The 25577-nt window shown below is 60.7% G+C and overlaps 1 protein-coding gene across 1 annotated transcript; it reads left to right on the plus strand.

Annotated features, from left to right (window-relative positions):
- Positions 1 to 14703: 14703 nt before the first annotated feature.
- On the plus strand, positions 14704 to 17419 carry ADRA2C (adrenoceptor alpha 2C). The gene has a single exon (XM_047718745.1). The coding sequence runs from the start codon at positions 15425 to 15427 to the stop codon at positions 16850 to 16852; it is 1428 nt and encodes a 475-aa protein (XP_047574701.1). The 5' UTR covers positions 14704 to 15424; the 3' UTR covers positions 16853 to 17419.
- Positions 17420 to 25577: the final 8158 nt, after the last annotated feature.

Consider the following 25577-nt stretch of genomic DNA (forward strand, 5'->3'; position numbering starts at 1 on the left):
GTTTCCAGGCGGCCCCACTGAGAAAGAGGAGTCAGCATACAGGGGGCCCACCCAGCTGGGGGCTCACCCTGCAGGACATGGACCCCGTGCATCCCTGGTGGAGGCTGTCACGGGGTAGTCTGCACACACCTGTGCAGGAGAGGAGACCTGGCAGGGAGGTAGCCAAGCCAGGACCCCAAATCCTGCGCAGCGGTACTGCCATGCCCACCTGCACAGTAAATGAAGGGGACATACCTGTGACCTCGTGTCTTCCACCAGCAAAGGTGGTTTTTTCGTGGAGGACCCCAACTTTGGAAGACGTTCATGGACCAAATAGTACTTTCAAGGTGGCCAGCAACAATGGTCAAAATGTTTTTAGAGAATGTCACCCAGGCCCAAGGTGTGGGGCAGTGTCCTCGGAAATGGGGTGCAGCCCGAGAAGAGGCCCCCCGTGCCCTGTCACTCAGTGTACATTCATGGGAGCTGAACTCTTTGCAGATATGCTCCAGGTGGGAGCCAGCCCTCAGGGAGCACATGTGCACGCGTGCGCATACACACACACACACACACACACTGACTCTGTCAGGGGCAGCCAGCTGACAGGTGGCCTCTGAACAGCACCTGGGAAGCAGTAAGGTCCCCTCAAACCCAGCCGGGGCACAGCTCCTGGCCACCGTGCTGCTGAGAGACAGGGTTTCCACTGGGGCTCTGGGTGCTGGGTCCCAGCCCTGGACCACCGCCGGGGCACCGGGCGGAGATCCTGGGCCCTCCCAGGCCATACACAGCAGCAAATGCAGAAGCGCAAAGGGAGGGGCGTCTCGAAGCCTCCAGACCCAGACAGCTGAGGACATGTGCTCCTTGCTGCTGTGAGCCCCCGGGAGAGCCCCCAGGACATTTCCCAGGGCTGGTGGTGGCCGAGGCCTGGCTCTTCTTGGTCTTCCCAGGCAGTGTTGATGGAGCTCCTTCTGTGTGTCAGGCACGGTGCCAGACCCTGGCCACCCTCCCCTGTGGGTACCTGCAGCGGCCTGAGGAGGGACAGCCGTGGTCTGAATGTGTCCCCTCAGCTCATGTGTTGAAGTCCCGGCCCCAGTGTGATGGTGGGAAGAGGTGGGCCCTCCAGGAGGGGCTTGTGTTCTGAGGTGGACCCCGATGGATGGGGCCAGGGTCTTGTGAAAGAGCCCCTGAGAGCCCCCAGCCCTCCAGTCTGGGGCAGACTCAGTGAGAAGATGCTAGAACCTGGAAGAGGGTCCTCATGTCATGTGACCTCAGCACTTGGACACCTTGATCTTGGGCATCCAGCTTCAGAATGGTCTGTGGCCGGGAGGGACTGAGGGACCATGACCAGACCCAGTCACAGATGACCCACGAGGGCACGGGCAGTTCAGATGACTGCTCACGGTCCCACAGGCATCACGTGGAGGCAAGACCATCTGGAGCCGTGGGCAGCACGGCCGCGGATATAACGCCAGGGTATCCAGGATGCAGAAGGCTGTGACCCTGCCTCCCGCTAGGGTTCGGGCTGGAGTAGGAGCCCGCAGGTCCGGCCAGACCCTCTGGGGTTCCCGTCAGCCTCTGGCTCTGATCAGGTGCCTGCATTGCTTTGCACCGTCGTTTCTCCCATACAGGGGGGGTGAGAGGGACCACCTCTGGGTGGCGGGGGTCTGTGAATATGAGATCATGCAGGTGAAAGGTTGGGGCCTCAGTGGGTCCTCCAAAACCTGACTCCCCCAGGACCCTGCACGACGGTCCCAGCAGGATGCCAAGGTTCCCTATCTCCCTGCCCTGTTAATTGAATAAATATTCATCTGTGTTGAAAATGCCAGTTCAGTGGTTTCCATGGATACTCACTCCTAATGGCTTAATTAGACAAGGGCTCAGGTTTTCAAGGCCGGCAGGCACCCCGGCACCGATGTGAGCGCCCGCACCCCACAGGCCGGTCCCTGTGAACTTCCCACTGGAGACAGCAGACAGAGGGGGGCCCTGTGGGTCCCCCCCATGTGGCTGAGCCCCAGCCCGGCACGCTGTCACCAGGACCTAGGGCCTGCTCTGTGCTGCCTCCCTTTCCCTGTGGCTGGTTTCCCTGGGCACCCTGTGTGTCACATGCTGTCAGTGTGGGGTCTGGAGACCAGGCACCCTGTGGCCATGGCCCCGGCTGTCCTCTAGAGCCGTGCTGCATGGGTGTAGGTGGCGCCTGCCTCACCCTGACCCTTCCCTGGGAGCTAGTTGAAAGACCCTGGAGCATGCCACCCACTCCTGTTCTGACCTTTCTCCTTGACCTGCCCTTGCTTCTCAGGCTGGCTGGTTTCAGACTCTCTACTTATCTCCCAGCTGACTCTAGAATGCTCTGTGCGCCTTTGATGTTCAGGGAAAGTTGCCAAGAACGTGATGGTCAGGTTCAGGAGGCTGCGGGGAAAGCACGGGGGCATCCCCAAGAACGCGGGCCTAGGGAAGCATCGGGTCTGAACAAGCCCATGGGTCTGCCCACCTGTGTCCAAGGAGCAGGGATGGGTCGCGCCCCCTCTGACCTGTAAACCCCGCCTGTGTACTTGCCTTTGGCAGCATAGAACCAGAGACCCGCCGGGAATGGTGTGCGCCCGGGGAGCTGGAGGGCAGAGCAGAGAAGACAGAAGTGTGCTGAGTGGCTCACAGAACTTCTGGCTCTTGACCTAAGTCTGCCCTGGACCTGGAGACACCGGGGCCTCTGTCCCTCGGGGACTGAGAGATGCAACCTCTCCCGGAAACCTCGGGAGTGGAGGGGGTGCTCTGGCTACAGGGCTCAGCATGGCTGCAGACGAAGCCTGAGGCAGCTACAAGCAGGCACCAAGGGCTGGGCGGTAAACCCAAATTCTCCACCAACTGGAGTGCAGATGTGGGGAGAAAGCGGCCCCAATCCTGGATCCAAGGGGCGCTGGCCTTCCTCCTAGAGTCCAGTGCGTGGACCGTGTTTGCTTAGATGGCATGAGGCTCGAGGCCAGGAGGCAGTGGTGCCCACAGAACCCTCCATGGGGGAACGCGTCTCTGCAGAATTTCTACGGAGCTAAAGGGACAATGAAGAGCTGTTGGAACAGGCTCGGGATCTGAGCGGGGACTCTGGTGGCTGGGGTTCACCTCCTTGGTCTCAGCGAATCCTCACAGGGGCCCGTACAGTGGGGCGTTCACAGCAGGTGCAGTGTGGCTGATGGGGAAGGGTGAGAGCTGGCCCCCTGTCACTGGGAAGCCTGGAAGCGCCCTTTGTGGCCACATCACAGCCCTTGTATTTTGCTGGAAGCTTCCCTGGCCTAGATGAGTGCAGGGTCAGGAGCAGGGGTCATTGGGAGGAGGTGGCTGTGTGTGCAGAGGGAGGGTGGCAGGACCCCACAGGGAGACCAGCGATGGGGCAGCTGGGGCAGCGCTGGGTCTGGAAACCTGAGCATAGGGTAGGGTCCTTCCCCCCAGGGGCTTCTGGGGCTTCTTGCTGGCTTTCTCATCATTCGTTCACTGCATTTCTCTTGGTCCATCTGAAGGGTTCCACCGGAGGCTGAGCCTGGGAGGCTGCAGGTGAAATCTTTGGTCTCTTCCCAGAGGAGCCCTAAGCTCGTGGACGGGTACGCAGGGGAATGAGGGATGAGCCTCCATCCCCATCAAGGGATCTTGGCAGCCTTTGGTGTCTTCCAGGAGGGCTTCCTGGTAGAGGCAGCTGAGCTGATATGAACAGGATCCCTACGGACCATCAGGGAGGCTGGAGGGGAAGCCTAGCCAGTGTGGCTCTGGGCAGCTCTCACCGGTCACCAGTGCAGGGTGAGGGTGGGAACCACTGGCCAGGCCATCATTGGGGGAGGAGGGTGACGCCCAGGTGTGCAGCTTGGGACCCAGTGTTTCTCCTCCCACCTGGGCTTGCCGCCCTGGGGACCAGTCTGCAGGGGCGGGGCCGCAGCATGTCGCCCCCTCCTGGACACCAGCTCACTCTGCAACCACGCTGAGGGATGATGCTTTCAGTTTCCAAAATCCACCTGGTTTCCCTCTTAAACAGTTTGAGCATCAGCTGCCTAATCCACGAAGTTCTGGAGCAAAGGGCAAGGCTGCCGGACTCCCAGGCACCCCCCCCACCGTGGGGCTTCCTGTTATTCTGGGCTATTCTGGAACTGGGAAGTGTGCTTCCTTGGTGAGAAAAAGGAAGTCTTTGCTTCCTCCCGGGATTCGTGTCCTTTTTCTGCTGTGATTGAGACAGTGTCTGCAAGGAGGCCTCTCGTGACTCCTCCTTCCCAGACACGGAACCATAACAAGTCCTGTCCACACACACCTTCTGTGACAGTCCAGCACGGTGTCCCAGGGCAGCAACGCCCAACGCTGTAAGGATGTCTGAGTGCACTCCCAGCACTGAGGCTCTCTGCTCGTGACCTCTGGTCGTGACTCCCACTCTGAGCGAGTCTCTGTGCCCCAGGGCTCCTCCAGGACAAAAGCTCATAAACCAAACTCACCTAGAGCACCTGCCTGATGAAGACTCCTAGAGCTGGGATGGGGCCCTGGGCAAGGGTTCCAGAGCACCAGATGAAGGTGAAAGTCAGTTTAGGTGCTGGAATGAGAGGGACACAGAGACAAACAGGTGACCAGGAGTGGTCAGCACAGCAAGTGGTTTAACCTTCCCCACCCAGACCCTGACCCCATGCTGACCCACCTAACCCCTCCCCACCCCCACCCTGATCCTGACCCCAACCTGGCCCCCTCCCCACCATCACCCTGACCTCACTCTGACCCACCTTTACCCCCCACACCCTAACCCTGACCCTGACCCTAACCCCACCCTGATGCCATCCCAACCCCTACTCTGACCCCCACTCTGACCCAAATCCTAATATTAAATTGACACTAGACCTAATCTTGATCCAAACTACTTCTCAAATATTGACTCTACCCCCAAATGTACCGCAACTCACTGCAACACAAATTCTGTTTATAAACAAAACCAACGGAAGTCCCAACTAAAATCCAATTGATCTCTCACTCACTCAGACCCTCCACCCCAAGTAAATCCTGACCCCAACCTTAATCTCAACCCCACCCAGACCCCAGCAGAGCAGAAGTGGGCTCACTGTGCCCGTTGAGTCCAGGCTGGCCAGCGCTCTGGCACCCTGGGCAGTTTCAGTCGCCTGTCCACTGAGGGATCCCCAGGTCCCAGCCCCCACACAGGCACTCCGAAGGCCACCTGGTGAACGCAGGCAGGGACATCCATGATGGGCTGGCGTGCACCCTCACTCGGCATCACACACTTAGGGAGGCCTTGTCCTGTCCCAAGCAAATCTGATTCTCTGATATGCTAGATGAGGAGACCAAAGGTCTAGGGGGACCCGGCATTTCCAGGAGGGGACTCCTGCGTGCTGCTCTGGGCCGGGCTTTGTGGGGGCTACGGTCTCAGACTGTGGAGGTCTGCGACTGGGTTGTCTCACTGTCCCCGTGAGCCCCAGACGGGGCTCGGGACCTGCTGACTGGCCCACCAAGCTGGGGTGGGGGGCCCCAGAGCCTCAGTCCAGCACTGGAGCACGGCATTAGCTTCGGTCTTCACACGTCCTTCTCCACGCGTCTCTTCTTACAAGGATACCAGCCATATTGAATCAGGGCCCACCCCGGTGGAGGATGACCTCAGTGAACCGGAGGAAGTCTGCCAGGGCCCTATTTCCAAATAAGGTCACCCTCACAGGCCCTGGGGGGTGAGCACATAGACATACCTTTTGGGGAATACAATTCAAACAGTAGCAACCACACAGCTTTTTTCCTGTTTTAATTAGATGCTGTCAACAAACAATTACTATATTTCACATCAAAATCCAGATCTTTGTCCTGCTCCTGTATGAGACCTTGCAGGGTGGGGCGAGGGCTAGCTACCCTCCCCCCGCCACCCCTGTCCCACCCATGGGCCCACCCCAGCCCAGCCCCACCCCAGTGCTCCTCTGGACCAGCCCTGTGAACAATGGACTTTGGGACCTCCATCTGGTCCAGTGGTTCTCAGCTGAGTGATGATGACCCCAGGGGACACCCGTCAATATCTGAGGACAACTTTGGTCATCATAGCTAAGGACTGGGGAGGGACGTGCTTCTAGCATTAGTCAGAAGAATCCAGGGATGCTACCAGACATGCTGCAATTCACAGGACGGCACCCATAACAAAGGGGTCCCAGCCCCAGGTTGGAAACCCTCCCTGCATTTATCTGGGCATGTGGCCGTCCTGTTAAAGACTACATTTCCCAGCCTCCCTTGCACTAGGTATGGCCACGTGACCATGTTCTGACCAATGGGATGTCAGCATCCTGTCCTGCCAGTCAGGTCCGGCTGGGACTTGGGGCGGGAAGGGGCGTGGGGATCACCCCCATCCGTTCTGGCTGCCTTGTTTCAGGCTGATTTGTTTACTGCAGCATCGTAGGTCCCCTGTTCCCCCAATCCTAAATCCCAGGCCGACCCCCTTCCCTCCTTAGACAAACTTCTGGTTTCCATCAGAGCCCTTCTAGGAAGGGAAATCTCAAGAATGAAACATAGCAGATCCTGCGGCCCGGGCTCACGGTGTCCAGGTTCCAACACAAACATTCCAGCACTCCTGCCAGGGGCACCCGCTGCTGGGCCTGCCTCCCTGCCTTCCAGAAATACTCGGAATCCGGTCGTCATAGGAAGCTGGGGGAACTTCACAGGGTAAGGCTGCCTGTGAGCAATCTTCGCTTATTTTCCCAAACACATCAAGGGCTCCTCTGCATTTTCTGAAAAAGCTGGAAAAAAACAAAGCCAAACAAAATGAAAAAAAAAAAAATTCCTTAACTCTCTCCCACTCTGCAGCCTTGTACTTGCTACCGGAGTCAGAGATTGTGGCGTGAACTTGCTTTCGTTTAATGAATCATTTCCTCCAGACTTGTTCCCCGAATTCTACGTGGGGCCACAGTGATAGAGGGAGCGGGGAGACAGGCTTCATGATGCGGGGGTCCTGGGCGAGCCACGGGATGCCACGCTCATTCATACATCGTTCATTCGTGCATTCATGCCCCAAACACCTACGGGCTCTGTATTCATTCCCTCTTGTTGCTGGAACCAACAATCAGTAGCTTATAAGGACACACACTCCTTATCTGACAGTTAGTTCTGCAGGCCAAAGTTTAAAAATGGGTTGGCAGGGCTAGTTCCTCCTTGAGGCTCCAGGGGTGAACCAGTTTCTTGGTTCTTTTCCAGCTTTTAGAGAGGTCTAGAAGGTGCCCAAGCTCGTGGCCTCTTCCCCCCATCACCCGCCGTCTACTTCTGGTATCACATCTGCTCTAACTCTGACCCTCTTGTCTCTCTCCTTCACTTGGCAGGGCCCTCATTCCTCCATTTAGGATCCACTCCGGGATAGTACCCCATCTCATGGTCCTCGGCTGAACACCACATGCAGGTCCCCATTGGGGCAGTTAGGGCTCAGAGGGGTGTGTATTTTGCCTGTAACAGATGACACAGCGATGCTTGAAGCAGCAGGCGGCTGTGGGCATGATCAGCCCCAAGCTCCAGAACCTCCTCTCCAAGAGCTCAGACAGCAAGGCCACTTAGCATGCCCTCCATAGGAAGCCTGGCCTAGGGTGGCCCTAGGGTGGGTATGCTTGGAGACTCCAGAACAAAGCACGAAGGACCCTGGCTCCTCCCCCTCTGGTCACCATCCCCATTTCCTGCTCCTCGGGTCCAAGAACTGCCCGCTCTGGGCCTCGCACCCTTGCACCTGCGTGACCCAACAAGAAGAAAGGCAGTTGACCTTCATGTACATTTCACGGTCATTATCATGGAGACATGGAGATTGGCTGGGACTGGCGGTGCAGCCTCTCCTCCAGCCAGTGGGGAAGGGAGATGGGCCCATCGTAATAGGCTTAGCGGCATGACTCTTTCCTCAAAGCTGGGATGGGGGGGGCGGTGTCTCCCTTTCCTGGGCCCATTGCTATTCCTCCACCAGAATAAACCGGGTACATGGGTATATTAGCTATCAAGGCTGTGTAAGAAATTACACAAACAGACCGGCTGAAAGTGACACACGTTTATTATCTCACAGTTTCTGGGGGCCAGGAGTCTAGGTGCAGGTTGGCTAGGTCCCCTGCTTGGGGTCTGAAGGCTGAGATGAAGGTGTCAGCCGAGGCTGAGCTTTCCAAGGCACGTGGCCACTCCAAGCGCACACAGCTGTCGGTACAGTGGTTCCCAGAGCTTGTGGTCTGTTTTCCAGTTGCTGTTTGCCAGGGACCACTCTCAGCCACCAAAGACCCTTTTAGATCAGATCCTTGGACCCCTCTCTCATGAAACTGCTTTATCTCGGAGGTCCGCAGAACATATCTGATACTTTCAAAGGGCTCACCCGATTAGGTCAGGCCCACCCAGGATAATTTCCTTTAATTAATTCACAGTCAACTTATGAGGGGCCTAACTAAGGCCATGACTCTCCATCATAGTCACAATCAGGGACAGGGGATCATTCCAGGGCTTGGGTCAATGGGGGCTCTGTGGGCCAGGAGGCAGCAAGTGTTGGGGGCTGGGTACACTGCATGCCTATGCCCCCCCTCCCCGGAATGCACTCCTCAACTTTCTTGTTGGACAGGCTGCTACCTTCTCATCCTCCAGTCTCAGCTGAGTCCCTACTTCTTCGAGAAAGTCCTCACTGAGCCCCCAGGAGGTCAGAAGTCCCCTCAGGCCCTGCCACTTGTTTCTTCCCTCTTCTGGTGCCTGACAGGTAGTCACGGCCTGTGCCTTGTCCCCTGTGCTGGGCCTGAGGACCGCCATGCTCTCCATAGCTGACAGGTGCCATCCAACACCTGGCTTGAAGTAGGTGCCCAGGAGACACCTGCTGGACAGATGACGAATCTTCTGGGGGTGACGTAAGGGGCTGGACCTAAAATCTGCCCCTGAGGGAGGGGGAGAGGGGAGGGTCCCCTGGTGGGCGGGCAGACCCGTGAACAGGGTCACTCTAGGCCTCAAAGCCTCCACTTTCAGGTCTCGGCTTGGCGGTCATTGCCAAGAAAGCCCTTCCGAGGCCACCCCTCCCACGGAAGCCAGTTCCTGGGACAGACGCCAGACAAAAGCCAGAGTGCCCAGAGCATCATGGCGGTATGGAGGGGAGCCACTTCCTCCTGGGCCCCTGGGCTTCACTGTGCTCTCCTGCAGCATGGGACCATCACACAGCAAATACGCAGCAAGGCCCCCAAAGAGGGTGAACTGGGCCCACCACCCGTGGACTGTTCAGGACAGACCCAGCCTGGGGGAGACACCCCCTGACGGAGCCTACCATGGGGAAGGGGCCTGGGCATAGTGGCTGAGGGCCAGAGGGTAGCCAGGGTGGGCTCTGGATCCGGAATTTTCACAGCAGTCCTGCAGGGGGGTGGGCCCTGGGAGCCCGGTGCTGGGGAGAGTGGTTCTCCCAGATGTTCAGGTGTGCAATGAGGAGAGGGGAGAGCAGATGCTCCAGGCCCAGGGAGACACGGACATGGCTTGACCCCTGTGGGGAGCGGGCCCTGGGCTCAGAGAGCCCCACAGACATTGCTCCCCAGAGCCTGCACATCCCTGTTATTGCCTTCTACAAGCTGGGGAGGCTTGGAAGGGAAGGGTGGCTTCTCAAGGTCATGTGGGGACAGCTGGTGAGCCCAACTGTAGAGTCCAGACTGGAGGCCAGGCCAAGGAGGGCCTTGAATGCCAAGCTCAGGCACTTGGGCAGCTGCAAGCCCTACAGGGAGGACCCCGTTAAGCCTGGAACCAGGCGGGGAGGGAGGGGTGCGACACAGAGGCAGGCCGGGAGCAGGAAGCCACGAGAGGGGGCTGTAGCAGCCAGGATGGGCAGGGATGGGGCCAAGCCTGAGCTCCAGCAGACCCCGGGCTCAGCGAGGTACACAGCCAGTGCTTAAGGAGACGTGCTGACCCACTGCTTTCCTCTATTACACTCATTGCAAATCAAAGATGGTCCCTGGAGCAGGTCTCCCTCCAGAGGGGACTTCTGCCAGCTCTGTAAGAACTCAGCTGTGCCAAATCCATCAATGTGATCAATATTGCAATGGATTTGGTCTGCGGGTTAGTGCATGAAGAGCCAGGCCCCAGGCCAGCAGAACGAGGCCACGTTCTAACAAGACAAAGCGGTTCTGGAATTCTTCAGAGAGGGACATGCAGAGAATCGAGCCTCATTTTTCCCTGCCTGTCTTTAAAAATGAAATTTCAAATAAGCATGGCCTGAGAGGGGTGTGTTAATCCTCAGCTCAGCTCGAAGGAGGAAACAAGTCCTCTTGGTTTGGAGACTAGGAAGCCAGGCCAGTCTCCCACTATGACCACACCTATTAGAGAAGTGGAAGGGGGTCCTCTGCCTGCCTCTAGGCCCTTCCCTCCCGTGCTGGACCCCCGCAGACACAGGAGACCAGCTGCAACACCCACTTCCGTGGAGCTCACAGCTGAGTGGGGGCAGAGCTGGCACGGACCTTGGAACTATCCAGTCCAATACCCCCACCTTACAGATGGGAAAACTGAGGCCCTGGGAGGCTGAGCAGCAAGGAGATGAAGAGCAGGAGCTCATATCTGTATCCAGCATCAGCAACCCCCACAGAAAGGAGGCAGAAAAGGGCCGCTGGATGGGGGGCCCAGGGGTCTGGCACTGGCAGCCCCTGGGGTGGGGGGTGGGGAATCAGCCCCCCGTGAGGGCCCCCCGCGTTCTGCCAGGCACCTCTGGCGCCAAGCACACAGGAGGAGTCCAGCCTGGCCAAGGAACTCAACGGACGTCAGGACCTTCGCCAGACTCCTGACTTCACCCTTCACCCCCCACCCCTGCGCCAGCTTTGATTGAGCCCCTACTGTGAGTATAGCTGGGCCCCACACTGGGCAGTGCGAGAGACACGCCTGCTCTCAGGAGCCCGCAGTGGAGAGGGACGGGGTTCGAGGGGTCCTGCCCCTGATGGACACACAGGAGGCCAGCATCGGAAGGGACTCCTAGCCTGAAAGATGGAGGAGGGCTGCTGGGGCATCTCGGGCAATGCATTCGGAAGGAAGGGAAGATCCCTGGGGACAGCGAGACCAAGGGTTGCCAACCTGGAGAAGAGCATGGCCAAGGCCCTGAGTCCACGGCGGGCGGGGACAAATGGGCTTGCCGCCTGGAGGGAGTGGGCTGAAGAGCTATCTGAGTGAGTTGGGTGGACGTGAGCAGGCTGAGGCTGCGGAACCCAACCCGAAAACGGGAAGAGCTACCCGCAATGGGGCTGCCAAATCCATCCTCCACGCAGCCTGGGAGGGGGAGCAAGGCCGCAGGCAGCTCTGCGCATGCGTAGCTCCTGGGGGTGGAAATGAGCACATGCGCATGCGCGTATGTTGATCCATGCGAATGCACGCGTGTATACAAGTGGCTGTGTGCAGCCCTGTGCATGTGCGGGATACATATATATGCACACATGAAGTGCACACACATTTATGCACATGTGTGTATAGAACACACGTGCATTCTCTGTGGGTGTATGGATATTTGTCTACGAACATGTGTGTGGATGTGTCTGCACGAATGTGTGTGTACAGCACGTGAATACACAAGTGTGTTCACGGATGCCTGCTTGTGGAAGCACTCACGTGCGTGTGTGTGCACATGGCTATGCACACGAATGTCCTGTACAATTTACACAGCTGTGTGTGTGCATGTGTATGCAGCATGCACGGGTATGCGTCGGTGTGTACGTGGTTACACCAGCGTAGGCGTGCCCAAAAATGTGTGCGTGTGATTGTGTGTACGCACTCACACATGGATATGCGTGTGCACATCTGTGTGTGTGCACACATACCCCGCGTGCAGGGAAGCAGTTCAGGGAGATAAGCTCCCATCCACCAAGACAGAGGCCGCTTGTGGAGCACAAGAGGACAACATGCCAGGTGTGAGCCCAGATTCCATCTCAGCACCCAGGGCCTAGGACCCAGTGTCCCGTGGCTGTATGGCCCTGGCTGGACCAACCCTTCCCTTCCAGTCCCACTCATCACAGGTGGGAAGAAGGGCAACTAGGCCTTGGCAGCCCCAAGACGCTTCCCAGCTATGTGATTTTCCTTCTAAGAGGTCCCACAGCTCTCCCCAGCGCCCTCACCCCCACCCCCTCTACCAATGCAGCCTGAATCCTTACGACACCCTCTCTGTCATCCTCCGGGTGCTGCCAAGCCCAGGCCTGCCCACCAGCGACTCACGGGGACAGGCGGTCTTCCAGGCACATGCTGTTTTGCTTGTTACAGGATAATCAGGAGCCGTTCGTCAAGCCTTATTGTCAATGTCTGGGGTAAGAGGCCTCTTCAGCTCTTGGTTGAACAGCCGCAGTCCCTGGGGCCTCCCTCCCTCACACACAGGCAGGTCTCAGTTCGGTGCAGCCCCAAAGCCCAGCCAAGGGCTTCTCAACCCCGAGGATTCTTTAGGGGACCCAGCTCTCCTCTCTCCCCCCAAGTTCCTGACCCACAGGAGAGGTGCTTCTCCTGCCTCCTCCTGGGTTATGCCAGGGAGATGCTGCTGGTGGTCCTGAGGTCAAAAGGTCAGCCGGGCGTCCCCAGGGGCCTGAGTCACTGAGCCGGCCAGGCACTCCGGATGTCCCCAGCCTGGCCTGGAGAGCCACTTCCTGGGCAGTGGGAAGTCCTGCCTGCTTCAGGCCCCAGGTGCTCTGTGTCCTTTTTCCTCCAAATTCTTCGTACTCAGCTGCCCTTGAGTATGAATGTGTGAGATGTCTAGGGCAGCCAGGACCCTGGGTGTCCCAAGACCCCCAGGCATCCCCCAAAGTGCTCCTCACAAGATAAGAACCCCCAGGGTCTGCAGGAGGCCCAAGTGACTGGTCAGCTGCTGGGGAGGGAGCTCCCCCTAACCTACATCTGACCCCTCCCATTTCCTTTTTTTGGCTCCTCCAGGGCAAAGCCCCTTCCCTAACCCCAGGGAGCACAATCCACAGGGACTTCTCACTTCCTAATGACTTTTCCTCCATTCTCCAAATGCAGCTCAGACGGCACCTCCTCCAGGAAGCCTTCCTTGACAACTCCACTCCCAGCCTAGGAATGAGCTTCAGGGCACTGAGGGTATTCACTTCAGCATGGCAGTGTGGGGCACCCACCATCCCAGAGGGCAAAACGCCTGTACAGACAAGGAGAGGTGCATGCCAACTGCCGAGGTTGTGAACATGTGTGGGACCTCCCTGCAAGGTGCTCCAGGCCTCCAAGACCAGGGGGCCCTTCCACCTTCCACAGGGATACTGGCTTCCTACCTTCTCTGGGCCATGCGCCTCTCACATGCAGTCATGGATTTGCGGCCAAAAAGTGCCTAAAAGCCCAGGGCTGGCTCTGGTCTTCCTCAGGCAGTCCCACCCTCCAGAATTTCTGATTGCTGGCCTCACCCTGGCCTAACCCCTCCTGCTCCCTGTAAGGGTGCTAAGGAGGATGCTGGGGCTCCCAGTGGGCATCTCTGCTAAGATGCCAGCACTCTCCTACATAAGACCCTTTGAGCTTCGGGGCTCAGAGAAAAGAGAAGCAGCCCCAAAGCCATGCACATTTCTAGACACCACTAAGGGGGATGCTCCAATTCTTCCCCATGACACCTTCGTAGAACCCACAGGCGTCCCATCCTGTGACCCACAGCCGCAGGAATGACCCCTACCCTACCATCTGAGGCTACAGGGAGAGCTGCTGGCCTGCCTGCGCGCTTTTCTGGACTGCTGGGAGGAAAGGCCCTCCCCTCCTCCTAGCAAGAAATGCCAGGCCTGGGATCTCCAACCTCCTCCCCAGGGTCTGTCTCCCACCAACCTTTAGCTGCCTGGAGGTGGGAACCACAGCTCGTGCGCAACGGGAAACGGCAATGCGCATTCATTGAATGAATGCAGAGAGACACAAGGCTGGGGTAAGCCGAGGGTAAGGGAGGTACCCCAACAGCTTGCCCCTAAGCCCGCAGGAATGAGGTACCCACGCAAACCCGCCCGTCATCCGGGAAATTCATTCGGGGTGTTTGTCAGGGGCGGTGATTTTGAACATCCCCCCACCCTTTAAAAGCAGGGCCCCGGAGCACGAGAATTAAACTTCAATAATTGCCAACATGGATGCAGCGCCTGGGAGCCTGCCCAGGCCTTCCACTGGCACCGCCGTCATGATTCATGCTCCAGCAGCGCCTGGAAGTGGGCAGAGAAGGCAGCTGAGGCCGGGGGCAGGGAAGTGGTTCTGCCCGGTTAACACCGACCAGAGATGGACCAGAGATCGGAGCCCGACCCGCACTCGGCAGGACCCCTCCGCACCCAGGCGGCGTCGCGTCCTCCGCCAGGCTGCGAGTGGCTGGCTCTCCAATCAGGCCGCGGACCCCGAGCCGACCGGTGCTGCGCGCGAGTGTGCGCGCCCGCGTGTGCGTGCGCGTGTGCCCGGGGGAGGCTCGGAGGCTCTTGTCTTAGAAAGAGCAGGTTTCTGGAACTCACCGCCCAGGCCGGCCGGCACTCAACCCCGTCCCGCAGACTGCAATCGGCCCTGGAGGGGGCGCCCTCGCCGTGCGCGCGCCCCTCGCGCCACCGCCCCGGACTCCTCCCCGGCGCCGCGCGGGCAGGTTCGCCGAGGCGGCCGCGGGCTCCGGCTCCAGGGCCCGCTCCCCCCCGGGCCGGCGGCGCTGGCCTGCCCGCCAGGCCGCCCCCGCCCGCCCGCGCCCCGCCCCGCGCGCCCGCCCCGCTGCGCAACTCTACCCAAGTTGGAAGCCGAAGCCGGGCGGCTGCACTCGCGCCGAGCGCACCGCGGCGGCGGCGGCGAAGGAGGAGGAGGCGGCGGCGGTGGCGGCGGCGGTGGCGGCGGCGGCGGCGCAGCTAAGGCTAGCGAGGCAGTCGAGGCGGAGCCCGCACAGCCGAACGCGGACCGCGGGGGGCGCCCGCGCCGGGAGCAGCAGGAGGAGGACGCGCGGCGGCGCCGGCGCCCTGCCCGGGAAAGTAAAGTTGGAGCCCGAGGCTGCGCGCCGGCGCTGGGGCCCGGAGGAGCGGCGGCCCGCGCCCCGGTGCGCCCAGCCCTAGCCGGCCGGATGGGAGGCGGAGCGCCCGGGCCGCCGCCGCCGCCGCCGCCTGCAGCCTGCGTCCCGGCCGGGCGCCGGGGCCGCGGGGCCGCTCGGGCACGCCCGCTCGGGCGCCGCATCACCGTGGGCTCGCGGCCCGGGCGCTCCCCGTGAGCGGGGCCGAGGGCGGGGCCGCGCGAGGACCCCGGGACCTGCCCCCCTCCCCCCTCCGCCGCGTCGCCGCTTGCTCCGGGAGCCTCCTGCTCTGCACTTACGCGCGCGGCAGCTGCGGGGAGCCCGGCAGCCACGCTCTCCTGCGCGCCGCTCGCCCGCCGAGCCACCACGGCCGAGGGCCGGCTGCGGGGCGCCGCGGTCCCAGGCGGGCGCGCCCCGGGAACAGGCGGCGATGCGGGCGCCGGCCCGGGCTGGGGGGCGCCCGAGCTGCCGCGGCTGCGCCCCGGCTCCAGGCGGGACCGCGTAGCTCGCGGGAGGACCATGGCGTCCCCGGCGCTGGCGGCGGCGCTGTCGGCGGCGGCGGCGGCGGCGGGCCCCAACGCGAGCGGCGCCGGCGAGGGGGGCAGCGGCGGGGACGCCAACGCCTCGGGCGCCGCGCCGGGGACCGCCTGGGGGCCGCCCCCGGGCCAGTACTCGGCGGGCGCCGTGGCGGGGCTGGCTGCCGTGGTGGGCTTCCTCATCGTCTTCACCGTAGTGGGCAACGTGCTGGTGGTGATCGCCGTGCTGACCAGTCGGGCGCTGCGTGCGCCACAGAACCTCTTCCTGGTGTCGCTGGCCTCGGCCGACATCCTGGTGGCCACGCTGGTCATGCCTTTCTCCCTGGCCAACGAGCTCATGGCCTACTGGTACTTCGGGCAGGTGTGGTGCGGCGTGTACCTGGCGCTGGACGTGCTCTTCTGCACCTCGTCCATCGTGCACCTGTGCGCCATCAGCCTGGACCGCTACTGGTCGGTGACGCAGGCCGTCGAGTACAACCTGAAGCGCACACCGCGCCGCGTCAAGGCGACCATCGTGGCCGTGTGGCTCATCTCGGCCGTCATCTCCTTCCCACCGCTCGTCTCGCTCTACCGCCAGCCCGACAGTGCCGCCTACCCTCAGTGCGGCCTCAACGACGAGACATGGTATATCCTGTCGTCCTGCATCGGCTCCTTCTTCGCGCCCTGCCTCATCATGGGCCTGGTCTACGCGCGCATCTATCGCGTGGCCAAGCTGCGCACGCGCACGCTCAGCGAGAAGCGCGCGCCCACGGGCCCCGACGGGGCGTCCCCGACCACTGAAAACGGGTTGGGTGCTGCGGCGGGCGCGGGCGAGAACGGGCACTGCGCGCCCCCGCGCCGCCCGTGCGCCGACGTGGATCCGGAGGACAGCAGCGCGGCGGCGGAGCGGCGGCGGCGCCGGGGTGCGCTGCGGAGGGGCGGGCGGCGGCGCGCTGCGGGGGAAGGGGGCGCGGGCGGCGCGGGCGGCGCCGACGTGGCTGCGCCCGGGCCGGGGCCAGGAGCGAGCGATTCCGGTGCGCTGGCTGCCGCTAAGTCCCCGGGTCCCGGCGGGCGCCTCTCGCGCGCCAGCTCTCGCTCCGTCGAGTTCTTTTTGTCGCGCCGCCGCCGGGCGCGCAGCAGCGTGTGCCGCCGCAAGGTGGCCCAGGCGCGCGAGAAGCGCTTCACCTTCGTGCTGGCGGTGGTCATGGGCGTGTTCGTGCTCTGCTGGTTCCCCTTCTTCTTCAGCTACAGCCTGTACGGCATCTGCCGCGAGGCCTGCCAGGTGCCCGACCCGCTCTTCAAGTTCTTTTTCTGGATCGGCTACTGCAACAGCTCGCTCAACCCGGTCATCTACACCGTCTTTAACCAGGACTTCCGCCGTTCCTTTAAGCACATCCTCTTCAGACGGAGGAGAAGGGGCTTCAGGCAGTGAGCCGCGCGCCCGGCCCCGCGCAAACCCTGGACAGCTCCAGGCGGCGCCTTGGGAAGGCATACCCCCCCCGCCACCCCAGCCCCGCCAGGAGAAAGCGGGGGCAGCAGCTTCCCCCAGACCCAGGGATGGATTGACCTCTGGAACATAGGGGAGGGTACCGCAGGGCAGGAGTGTGGGCTGAGGGACGGCAGGGACCCCGGGGAGGGGGTGAGGAGAGAGGGGCAACCCCTCTGCCTTTCCATCTCAGCAAAGGGCTGCTTTTGGGCCTTCGGCCCGGATCTGGCCCTGGGGGCCCCTGCAGAGGTGCGGCTGTGAGGTCAGAGTCTCAGACAGCAGAAGTGAATGCAACCTCCCTAACGGGCAAGAAAGGAGCCCACCCCCCCAACACACACCGCTACCCAGATCCACCTCTGAGCAAGGGCTGACTTCCCCAGGACCGTGGGGGCGGCTGTCTTGGGGGAGGAAAGAGGCAGTGACAGTCTTTGGTTATTGAAAGTATTTAAATGTTTGCCAAAAACGACAGCCAAAACAACCAAACTATTTTCTAAATAAACCTTTGTAATCTAAGTGTTGGGAGAAGCTGTCAGTCCTTAAGCCACCAGCAGGGGTGGGGGGAGGTATCTTCCAGAACTCACCCTCCTGACCTCCCCCAGGGGGTGGAAGGAGGACAGTCTTGGTCTTCAGATTCCAACATCCCCTCTTGCAGGAGAAGTGAGGTGGTTTTTTTTTGTTGTTGTTGTTGTTTGATACTAATGGTAAAATTCTTGTGCTGTAGTTGGCTCAGAGGCAAAAGAAACCAAGACGCCCCCTCCCCTCAGATTGGGTCCCAGTTTAGATCCAAGAACCTCATCCCCATCCCTGACCCCCATCCAGTTCCTGGGCTGGGAGACCCTCCCCAGTGGAGGGAGGCAGTGCTCCCTGATCCAAGTCTCTAATTTTGCCTGCCGCCCCCCCACCAGTAACTTTGGGTCAGTCTCCTGCCCCTGAACACTTCATGGGTTTGTCACTTTGGAGGAGGTAGGGTGGATGAGCGCTGCCCAGAAGGGGGCCCCATCCACAGATGGGGTGGGGTGGAGGCCAAGACGAGTCCCCAGATCTTTATTCCATACCAGAGACCTTTAGCAATTTCTTATTGTTTTTTGAACATCAAGGCTCAAAAACAATGGGACCATCTGCATTGGCCGGGGAGGTGGCTGGACCCTGCTTGTCTTCCCTAACCCCCCACCCATGCAATCAAGCCTTGCCCTCTTGCTCAGCCCTCTCCCATACCCCAGGGTGTCTGTGCTCACTCCACTCCGCGGCTTGAGGAGGGGTGGCTAGAAGAAGCCAGCATTAAGCAGAGTGAAGCAGTCCTACCCCCCAGACTCTTCCAGCCCCCATCACAGCCTACAGACTCCTGGTTGGTGGGAGCTCATTCTGCTGACCCCTGCTGTGACCGTCCTATCCTCCTGACACTCTGTCTCAGGCTCCCTATGGCCTTCGATATGTACCCCTCCCTGGCCAGCCCACCTGCCAGCTGAGCCCTCTCTTGGATCACCACCCATCTGCTTGACCTGGGGTGGCCATGGGTGTGTCCCCAGGATGGCTGAGCCCCAGGTCCTGCCTTTCATTCCCAAGTGACTGTCCCCTGAAATAGGAGCCAGGGCGGGCCCCTTCCCTGGTCTAATGTGTGGGGGCTGTCCCTTGGAGAACCTTCCTCTGCAGCTGCCCCACCCATCACCCCAAAATATGGGTACTCAGGACACCCTGCCTGGGAAGAACGCCCCAGGACCATGCCCACACTGGCTCATGTGAAAGCACTCACACCTGCTATGTTTAGGCTCAGGGGGAGGTGGAGAAGCTGAGACAGAGAACATGGAGTGGGGGGTGGGAATGGCTAGTCAAGGCTGAGTGGGGGCATCCCTGACCTACTCCCAGGCAGGGGCCCACCGGGGTGTCCATGTCAGAGGCCCAGCTCTGTCGCAGGATTGCGGAGCTGGCTCGGGCAGACCCGTGCCCTCCCTGGGCCACAGCACCCCTTCTGTGAAGTTGGGGGGTGGTTGTTGGAAGCTCAGACCCCACTGGCTGGCCGATCTGAGGTCCCACTTGCCAATGGAATCGGGGGGCCCCCTGAGAAGGGATCTTCCTTTGGAGACTGCATGGCTGGCCTTGGTGCTCCCACTGAGCGGCAGGGTCCCCTCGGTGCCATGGGGCACCAACACCCCCACACAGGGCTTCTGGGGGATGCACCCTGAGTCTGCCACAGGAGCACGCAGCGTGGAACATGGCCCACGGAAGAATGTCAGCACAGCCTGCTCCGCTCTGTCCCTAATTGCGAGAGCTGCACCTTCCAGGGCTGTCTCCGGGCCCTCCGGCGCCTGGTGCTTAATACCCCATTCAGCGAGCAGATGTTCCCCACTCGCTGGTGATTGCTGCCTGGAGAGGCCGTCTTTTCAGCTGGATAAACAGAGCTGGAACCTGGCTTCTCACCCTGACCTGCTTCAGGGACACGGGCCAGCTGGCTGGCTTGGAGTCTCGCTGTCTCCATCAGCGCGGTGCAGTCTCAGCACGGTGCAGCGGGGAAGCTGCTGGCTCCCTGAAGTCCCGGAGACCGTCTTCGGGGGGAGTTCTGTACCGCAGGGAGTTGGGGGCCCAGACTCTGGCCAGTCCGCTGTGCCCTATTGCTTCACACACAGGCATCTGCACGTCTCCCCCAGGCTCACTGTCGACCCCATTCTGTGGCTGAGGACACTGAGCCCTGGGTTCCACAGGTGTGAGGGGGTGGGGCATGTCAGGAACCCCGAAACGTCCAGCTCCAGAGCCCAGGCCCCAAGCACCTGGCTCCGGAGTCTGAACTCGGGTGTTCCCTGGGCCTTGCCTCTGGAGAAACATTTCAAACGGCCTCCTTTCTGCCCAACGCTTCCCCTCGGGCTCTGGGGAGATCTCAGACAGAAGAAAGAAGCATCCCCAAAAAGATCAAGGAGGGCCAGGCCCCAAGTGGGGGGTTCGGCCCGAATGCCGTATCCAGCCCCAGCCCAGCCCCTATGCGGTTCTTAGGAGACATACAGAGACACACATTTGTTTAAATTAATTCTCGAATTTTAATTCAATTGCCGAGCTCGTAGAAAAGGGGGAAAAGGATAATCCAAATAATCCATTACTGCTCAGTATGGAATTAAAAAAAAAAAATCACTCGGAGCAGGCGGAATGGATACTTGAGGAAAGCAGCTCCGCTCTCTGCTCTGCCCCCGGCTCCGGGGGTGGGGCTGCGGGGTGGGAGGGAACACGTTGCCACGCCGCTTGCTGGCAAGGAAGCAGTCCTTCCCAGCGGCGGTGCTGGCAGCGGGCTGCTTTCACCACATCCCTCGGCTGGACTCAAATATTCCAGCGCAGCCTCGGATCAAAACACACGCGCCTGCAGGCCCATCATGAGTCTGGCTGGGCACTCGTGGCCAAGCCGATCGCTGTGGCCCCACCAACCGCCAGACCCCTGCATGCAAGGGAGAGGCGGGAGGCTGCTGGGCTGAGGATGCCCCGTGCCCTGCCAGGGCACCCACAGGCCCCACAGCCCCGTGTGGGACCACACAGGCATCTGGCCATGTGTAAGCCTGTGGCTCTCTGTGGGCAGGGATGGGCAGCCCTGCCGCACGCCAGGGGGCATCTGCAGGGTGCTGTGTAGACGTGGGAGAGGGGCTCCCAGGGCGGGGAGGGGGTGAGTCCCAGGATGGTAGAAGTCCAGATCCTCCGAGCCGAGGAGCAGGTAAGAGTTTCCCACCTGGAGGATCCTTTGTCCCTGCTCTGGGTCTGCCACGAGTGTCTGGAGGGGCTCCAGGTGCCTCCCCCCTTCCTAAGGGCCATCCTCCCGTTTGAGCAACTGGGCTGTCCAGGGCATCCCGGGTTGGTGGGGTGGAGAAGCAGGGTGAGGGGTTTGGGTGGTTGGAAGCATCTGGTTTGCCCAAGAGGGACCCCAACAGGCACTGTGGGTCCTTTTGCTGCATGACCCTGACCCGACTTCCCAGCATCCTTTCCTGGTAGGCCTGGGGCTGGGGGTGCAGGGCCATGCTCTGAAGTCTGCCTGGGCAGCAGAGCTGACCGCCAGCGCGGGGCGAAAAGAGAGCCCTGGGGACCAAAATCGTGCCTTTTTCTTGCCAAGAGGATTTGTGGCTGCTCCCAGTGAAAGCCTGGGGTACAATGGGATTATTATTGTCAAGATAAGGATCGCTGTGCAGGGAGTGGGGGAAAGCTGGGCCAGAAAGCCCCGTGTAAGGGCATCTTGCTCTCCTGGGCGAGCACAGAATGTGGTCCGAGCTGCCCGGCAGTGATGGAGACAGGGGAAACAAGACAGGCCAAGCCGGAGACCCGCAGGGCGGCTATGGAAGGCTGACCGAGCCTGGGCTGGGTTCTACCCCCCAGGTCTCCCTGACCCCAGGGGTGTCCTCTAGAGGGGGGCTCGTAGGACCGAGGAGATCCCTGGAGGGGCCCTCGAGCCACGGTCTGTGTTGGGCAGGGGGAATAGCTGAACTTCACGTGAGCTATTTCTTTCTTTCTTTTTTTTTTTTTTAAAGATTTTATTTATTTATTTGACTGAGAGAGATCACAAGTAGGCGGAGAGGCAGGCAGAGAGAGAAAGGGAAGCAGGCTCCCTGCTGAGCAGAGAGCCTGATGCGGGGCTCGATCCCAGGACCCTGAGATCATGACCCGAGAGGAAGGCAGAGGCTTAACCCACTGAGCCACCGAGGCGCCCCATGAGCTATTTCTTATGTATTCCCGGGCCAGGCCCTAGCTGGCGGGGGGATAGGAGGACCGGGAGGATGGTAAGACTGTGGACCCAACAGTCCCTGGGAAGGGATGGGCCTAATGGCTGACACCTGGGCCTACACACCTGGCTCCAGAAAGAGGCTTTGGGGCTGCAAAGCTCAGCAGGCGCTGGGCCCCCAGGGCCCAGGACAAGCCCACACTGCCATTGGCTCACAGGCTGTCAGCTCCTCTACCCCTGCCTGCTCATTCGTTCGATCGGCCTCTCCTGTGCCTTTATTAATTTATGCTGCACCCTCCGCCAGGAGCACCTTTCCCGTCTTTGCCCAAGTGCCCCTCACGGGCCCCTCACAACACTGACTGGGCTTCAGGTCCAGAAAGCCCACCGGAGCCGCAGGTCTCCAGGGCTGGGCCAGGCGCTGCTCCCTCGTCCCAACGTGGGAGGCGGTGGCGCAGGGAGGCTCTGAACATGGGGACCGTGTACCATCCTGGCCAGGGGGCGTTGGGAAGGGCTGTCCTTCCTCACCCACGAAGACACCCGACCGGATTCATCCCCGATTCCCAACCCCGAGAGCTTCCAGGGCATGCCCATGGGGCCAGATGCTGTGTCCCAGGCCATCCGGGGCATCCTGTTGGGGGGACGCCCCACAACCGGCTCTCACAGCAAGAGGCAGGTGCTCCAGGCTTGGGTGCTGGGGCTCTGGGGGATTTTCCACTGCACGTGAACCCCGGCTGCTGAAGCCACATGTTCGAACATTAGTGGGCGGGTCCCCCCCCAACCCGCCCGCCCCGCACTTAATTAGTTCCTAGCTGACTGCAGCACCCACGGAAGCAAAAGAACTTCGAGCAGCCGTCCTAGAGCTCTGGGTGGAAGGTCCCTGAAGGGTGCCCTGTTGGAGACTCCCCTCCCCACTTCACGGGGAGCCCCAGAGAGGGGAGTCATTAAGGAACATAATGAAAAGGAACAGACAGGAGAGTGGGCCCCGCAGCCGGTGTCTGCCACCAGCCCTCTGCGTGCTAGCTCCCTCTGCTTCTCACGCTTCTGCCAAGCAGGGAAGGACAGTCCCATTTTACAGACCAGCAAACTGAGCTCCAGAGAGGTAACGAATGAAGGGATGCTCCCTCAGAGCCACACTGAGTCCCCATGGGCCACCCATAGCCCTGAGGTTAATTAGCCTCATGTTCCTGGGAGCAAGCAGGCTCCGGGCGTGGGAGGGACCCTCCAGAGCCCTGTGTCATGTACATGGAGGGGGGTGGCTTCCCTTTGTGTCGGTCTCCGCTCCTTCCCCACCATGAGAAACCCTGAGACAAAACGTTGAGTGGCTGAGGTCAGACCGGGCCCAGGAGTCACCCATTTCTCCTGTTGCTTCAACATTTTTTATGTCATGCACACGGTAAAACCCCAGCCGCTCCACGAAACAACAGAGTCCTGGTCCCTGCGCCGTACCAACGATGCCAGCTCTGTTTGTATTTTGTCGTCCTAGAAATGATTCTGAATGCTGGAGCCTCTGCTCAGGGTCACCCCACCCAGGATCTAGACAGCCAAAATGTTTGTGACAACAGTTCCCTTATCCGTTTCCTGGAGTGCCCTGCTGTCGCGAATCGAATTTAAAGCAAAATGTACCCTCTTTCAGTTGGTTCAAATGAAGCTGTCACTCACAGCGGACGGGTGGCCACGACCTCGCGCAGGAGGCCAAGCCAGGAAGCCTTCCTGCAGGACGCCGCTCCACCATGGCCCGGGTCCTGCCCACCCAGGTCCTGCCTGCCTGGCCCTGGCGGCCTGGTGGGGTTTGCCCACGGCTCGGAGCCCCTGCGACCAGCCAGCCCCAAGTGTCCAGTGATGGTGTCGGAGGGGCCTGGAGTGGCCTGAAATGACCACCTGTCAGCGAAGCCCAGGCACCTTAGGGCCCGCTGCTTCCGGAGTCTGGTCAGGTCACACCCTCGCCTTTGTGGGGACCCCCATGGCATGATGGGGGCATGGCCTCAAGGGAACCCTTGTGTCAGCTGGCCTGGGGCGGGGATGTCTGGGTCACTAAGGCTGGGCGTTCAGTGTACTTCCTAGTTCCCTGCTGATTTTCCAGAGAATCAGAAAAGCCACATCAGGGAGTCCAGGTGGGGCTTGGGGGGCAGTTGGCCTGCCCTGGGGCCCCTGCATGTGGAGGCGTGAGGCCCCAATAGGAAGACTGGGAGAAGAGCGCAGGCTTTCTTGAGGTGGGAAGAGACACACAGGGCCCACAGCCCAGCCCTCCCCCTTCCATACCTCTGGTGGCAGAGAGCTCACTACCCCCTGAGATGGTCCGGTCCTTGTAAGCACTGCCCTGACCTTTCCATGCTATGCAGGAGACTTCTGCCCTCCTGAACTTTCAACCCCGGATATCAGGATCAGTTTCCACAGACACTGTCAAGGCCAGCACAGAGCTGGCCGAACTCTCGTACACTCTTCCCTCTCCCCTGCTTTTCTTAACCATGCATGAGCCCGCGCTCTGCCTGGCCCTGGCCTTGGGGAGTGGGAAGGAAGCGCAGGGCTCACCCCCTATAAAGGCCCTGGGGAGCACACAGCCTGCAGGGAGACCAGGAGAGGTCATGACCCTGAGTGGAGCCAGCTTGGCTGTTGGAGGGGCTCTCACTGCTGACAGTGAGGCCCAAGAAACCCTAACCTGGGGCCACCTGGTGTCAGGGATGGGGTTACCTGGTGTCAGAGATGGGTCACTTAGTGCCAGAGATGGGGTCATCTGGTGTCAGAGATGGGGGTCACTTGGTGTCAGAGATGGGGTTACCTGCTGTCAGGCCCCTGCCCTCATGAAGTTGTCATGATTCTTTGTAACTTCTGCCGGGTGCTAGGACACAGTGGGAGAAAGGAAGGCTGCAGCCGCTGAGCAGCAGCATGACTTTCCCGTCTTCCTGGGTCCTCGTGTCCTTTTCTGTAAGATGGGAACAGTGGCGTCGGGCCACTGGAGCAGGCTCCAGAGCCATGGCCGTGTTCAGGGACCAGAGGCTGACTAGCTGCAGGAGATGGGGCCCAGGCCTGTTGTATCACTGGTGGTCTCAGCATGGGGCCTGGGGAGGGTGGGGGAGTCCGTTTCCCCTCCTCATGGGCCCAGGGTCCTGAGATGCTTCAGCGGTCCCAGCTGGCCCTCACCCTTCTGGAACCTTCCCTTGTCCCCGCAGACTTCACTCGCACCACACAACACACAGCGGAGACCACGGTGAAGAAGGTGGAGAGGTGGCAGTGCCTTGACCCCTGGGCACAGCCCCCAGGTGTCCCCCCACCCCAGGCTCCAGGCCCATGGGACCCCACTGTCACGCCACCAAGAACATTACCAAGGGTCTTTGAAAGCGGCAGAGAATCTGGGTCTGCCACTTGTCCCAGCGGTGCTGTGTCTCAAAAGGCCCGTTCTGTGCGTGGCTGGCAGTCTGTCGGCTGGGGGGGCTGGCCAAGTTCATTCTCTGCTGGTTGGTTCAGCCCACGGTGCTGCTCACTCGGTCACGAAGTGGTCACTGAGCACGCCCTCATGTGGCATGCGGGGCACCCTCATCGCCAATGAGACCCCATGATGGTGTGATGCACCTGTCTCGATCACTGCTATTCAGGCAAAATAGCACACACTGGCAATTCTTCAAACAACGTGTTGAGAGCCCACAGCCTCCTGGAGTTAGCCGGCCCCTGCCCATGTGGCACCTGTGGTCTCGTGGGGGGTCAGGCCACAGAGTCACAGAAGCAAATAGAGCATCACAGACCGTGGGCTGCTGTGTGTGGGTGACCTGCCACTGGGGGGAGGGCTGGGGCCAGAGGAGGTTGGCTAAAGGTGAGCTGCCCCCGCCAGGCTCGTCAATTTGGGATACAATGTCATCTTCACGTGGGGCAACTGGGAGCGTGTGCCCAGGGCTAGCTCATTGTCCCGGGGCCACAGCCTGGGGCTTGCACAGTGGAAATGCATGTCTTCCCGTCCTAGAGCCTGGGAGTCAGGGATCCAGGCACAGGCAGAGCTGG

This window comes from Lutra lutra, chromosome 2, assembly GCF_902655055.1.
Source record: "Lutra lutra chromosome 2, mLutLut1.2, whole genome shotgun sequence".
NCBI lineage: Eukaryota > Metazoa > Chordata > Mammalia > Carnivora > Mustelidae > Lutra > Lutra lutra.